This window comes from Colobus angolensis, unplaced genomic scaffold, assembly GCF_000951035.1.
Source record: "Colobus angolensis palliatus isolate OR3802 unplaced genomic scaffold, Cang.pa_1.0 Scaffold210, whole genome shotgun sequence".
Taxonomy (NCBI): Eukaryota; Metazoa; Chordata; class Mammalia; order Primates; family Cercopithecidae; genus Colobus; species Colobus angolensis.
The window spans coordinates 3,536,059-3,538,164 of NW_012115267.1; the positions used below are offsets into that span (position 1 = coordinate 3,536,059).

The window sequence follows — 2,106 nt, forward strand, 5'->3', positions numbered from 1 at the left end:
CCATCTCGGCTCACTGAACTCTCCTGTCTCCTGGGTTCGAGTGATTCTCATGCCTCAGTCTCCCAAGTAGCAGGGATTACACATGTGCGCCATCACACCTGCCTAATTTTTGTATTTTTAGTAGAGATGGGGTTTCATTGTGTTGGACAGGCTGGTCTTGAACTCCTGATCTCAGACAATCTACCTTCCTCGGCCTCCCAAAGTGCTGGGACTACAGGCGTGAGTCACTGAGCTTGACTGGAGTTCTTAATTTTTAAGAATCCGTTATAAAAAGGCTCTGAGGCTAGAACATTTGAGAACTGCTGCCTCGATCCAAGAGGCTCGTTCATTGTTTTGTTATAATCCACACACGGGATTCCCTTTCAGACTACGCAGTCCGGCTTTTTCATGATGCGGCAAAGCATGGCAAATTCGAGTGCAACCTGGAAGCCCGCACAAGGCTGCCGATGATGTACATTGACGACTGCCTCAGGGCCACCCTGGAGGTCATGGAGGCCCCGGCCGAGTCCCTGTCCATGAGGACCTACAATGTCAGCGCCATGAGCTTCACACCCGAGGAGCTGGCCCAGGAGGTCCTCAAGCACGTGCCGGAATTCCAGATCACATACAACGTGGATACCGTTCGGCAGGCCATAGGTTCGTACCCACTGGCAAAGGCCTTTACTGTGAGTCCGCGGAGGACGTAAACCTTGGGAGGATAAGGAGAGCATAGATCTTTCCCAACGGTCCAGACACCTTTTGGAGAAGGAGCCTAGCCCAAAGAAATTGTTGAGCCCAAGCCAGCAGAAGCTTTGATTTGGGGGAATGATTTCTAACGTGGGTGAAATCATTCCATTCCAAACAAACAACTTGTTAGCCTTTCATCTTGTTTACAGTTTAAATATAAAGCAAGGAAAAATAGAAGCAAAAAGAGGTAGTATGAAAACAGCCCCAGGTTTTCAAATACTGTAACTTTGCCAATTTGTGGGTGGAAGCACCTCTTTGAGTATGAAACTTCTTATGAAGTTGTGTGAGATTTTAATAATGTGTGAAAATTCACAGTGCCTGACAAAAGATGGGTTAATAGTCTTCGGCCCTAAGAGGGTGACTGTGCATAACAGCGGTTCTGCTTTACTCGAAGGAATTTCCTGTTTTATACTTTGTACTGTAGACCTTTATATAAAATGGTTTGCAAATCCACAACCTGAATAACTTAAGCTACTCTTGCGTATCTTTTCCTAGCGGATAGTTGGCCAATGAAATTTGATGACAGCAATGCTCGGAAGGACTGGGGGTGGAAACACGATTTTGATCTTCCAGAGTTGGTGACTACCATGTTGAACTTCCATGGTTCTGAAACCAGAGTTGCCCAAGCCAACTGAAAGAATCTGAAAGAGGAGCTCCTGTGTCCTGGTCCACTGTCAAAGGAGAACTGTCACGACTCCAAGGAGCCTACATTATTTGGAACTGACTAATTGGACTAAATTTTGGCAGCTCATATTGAACTGCTAGACAAAGAATGGAGTTTAACATTTAAGCATTTTCGGAATGTTGTAGGTATATGGTGGGGGGACTTCTCAGTTTTTGGTGTTTGCCTGAACTTGGCTAAACACATTCCACAGAATAAGACTTAAGTCATCATTAGTTTCCATTTCCTTAATTAGGATGAAGTGACCACTTCTGGGACGAAGGGAGTGTATGACATTTGTATTTAATTAAATTCAATTTAAATATTCCTCCTAAGACTTGATTATTCTCTTGACTAGAGACCAAAGATTACATTTTAAGGACTTTCAAAGAGGTACTCCTGATTTAAAAGTATTCTTTACTATCCCAGCAGAACATAAAACCGTATTTGGTGTATTTATCCCATGTCCGTCAACATTGGAGATATTTTGACACTGCTTCAAAAATGATCACTTCCAGTGTTTCTGTAAGATGCTAGATCTGTGGGAAATGAAGAATGTGAAGATGATGTAACCAGCGAAGGGTAGCCCCTCTCTTACTTTGATTGCCCTCCTGTTAGTGAACGAAGTGTAATTCCCAGGAACTTAATTCCCTGACCTGGCAACATCAGCATCTAGGGAGACTGTCTAATGTACAGGTTTCTGGGCTATACCCCTTTAG

At 44.0% G+C, this 2,106-nt stretch overlaps 1 protein-coding gene across 1 annotated transcript in view; it reads left to right on the forward strand.

The window, feature by feature from the left end:
* LOC105512386 (L-threonine 3-dehydrogenase, mitochondrial) overlaps window positions 1–1,426 on the forward strand; it is a 9,040-nt gene extending 7,614 nt beyond the window's left edge. Inside the window, exons 7-8 of the mRNA XM_011942821.1 lie at window positions 367–636; window positions 1,222–1,426. Coding sequence (XP_011798211.1) covers window positions 367–636; window positions 1,222–1,361 — 410 coding nt within the window. The 3' untranslated portion in view covers window positions 1,362–1,426. The remainder of the gene's footprint in view (window positions 1–366; window positions 637–1,221) is intronic.
* The last annotated feature ends 680 nt before the right edge of the window (window positions 1,427–2,106 follow it).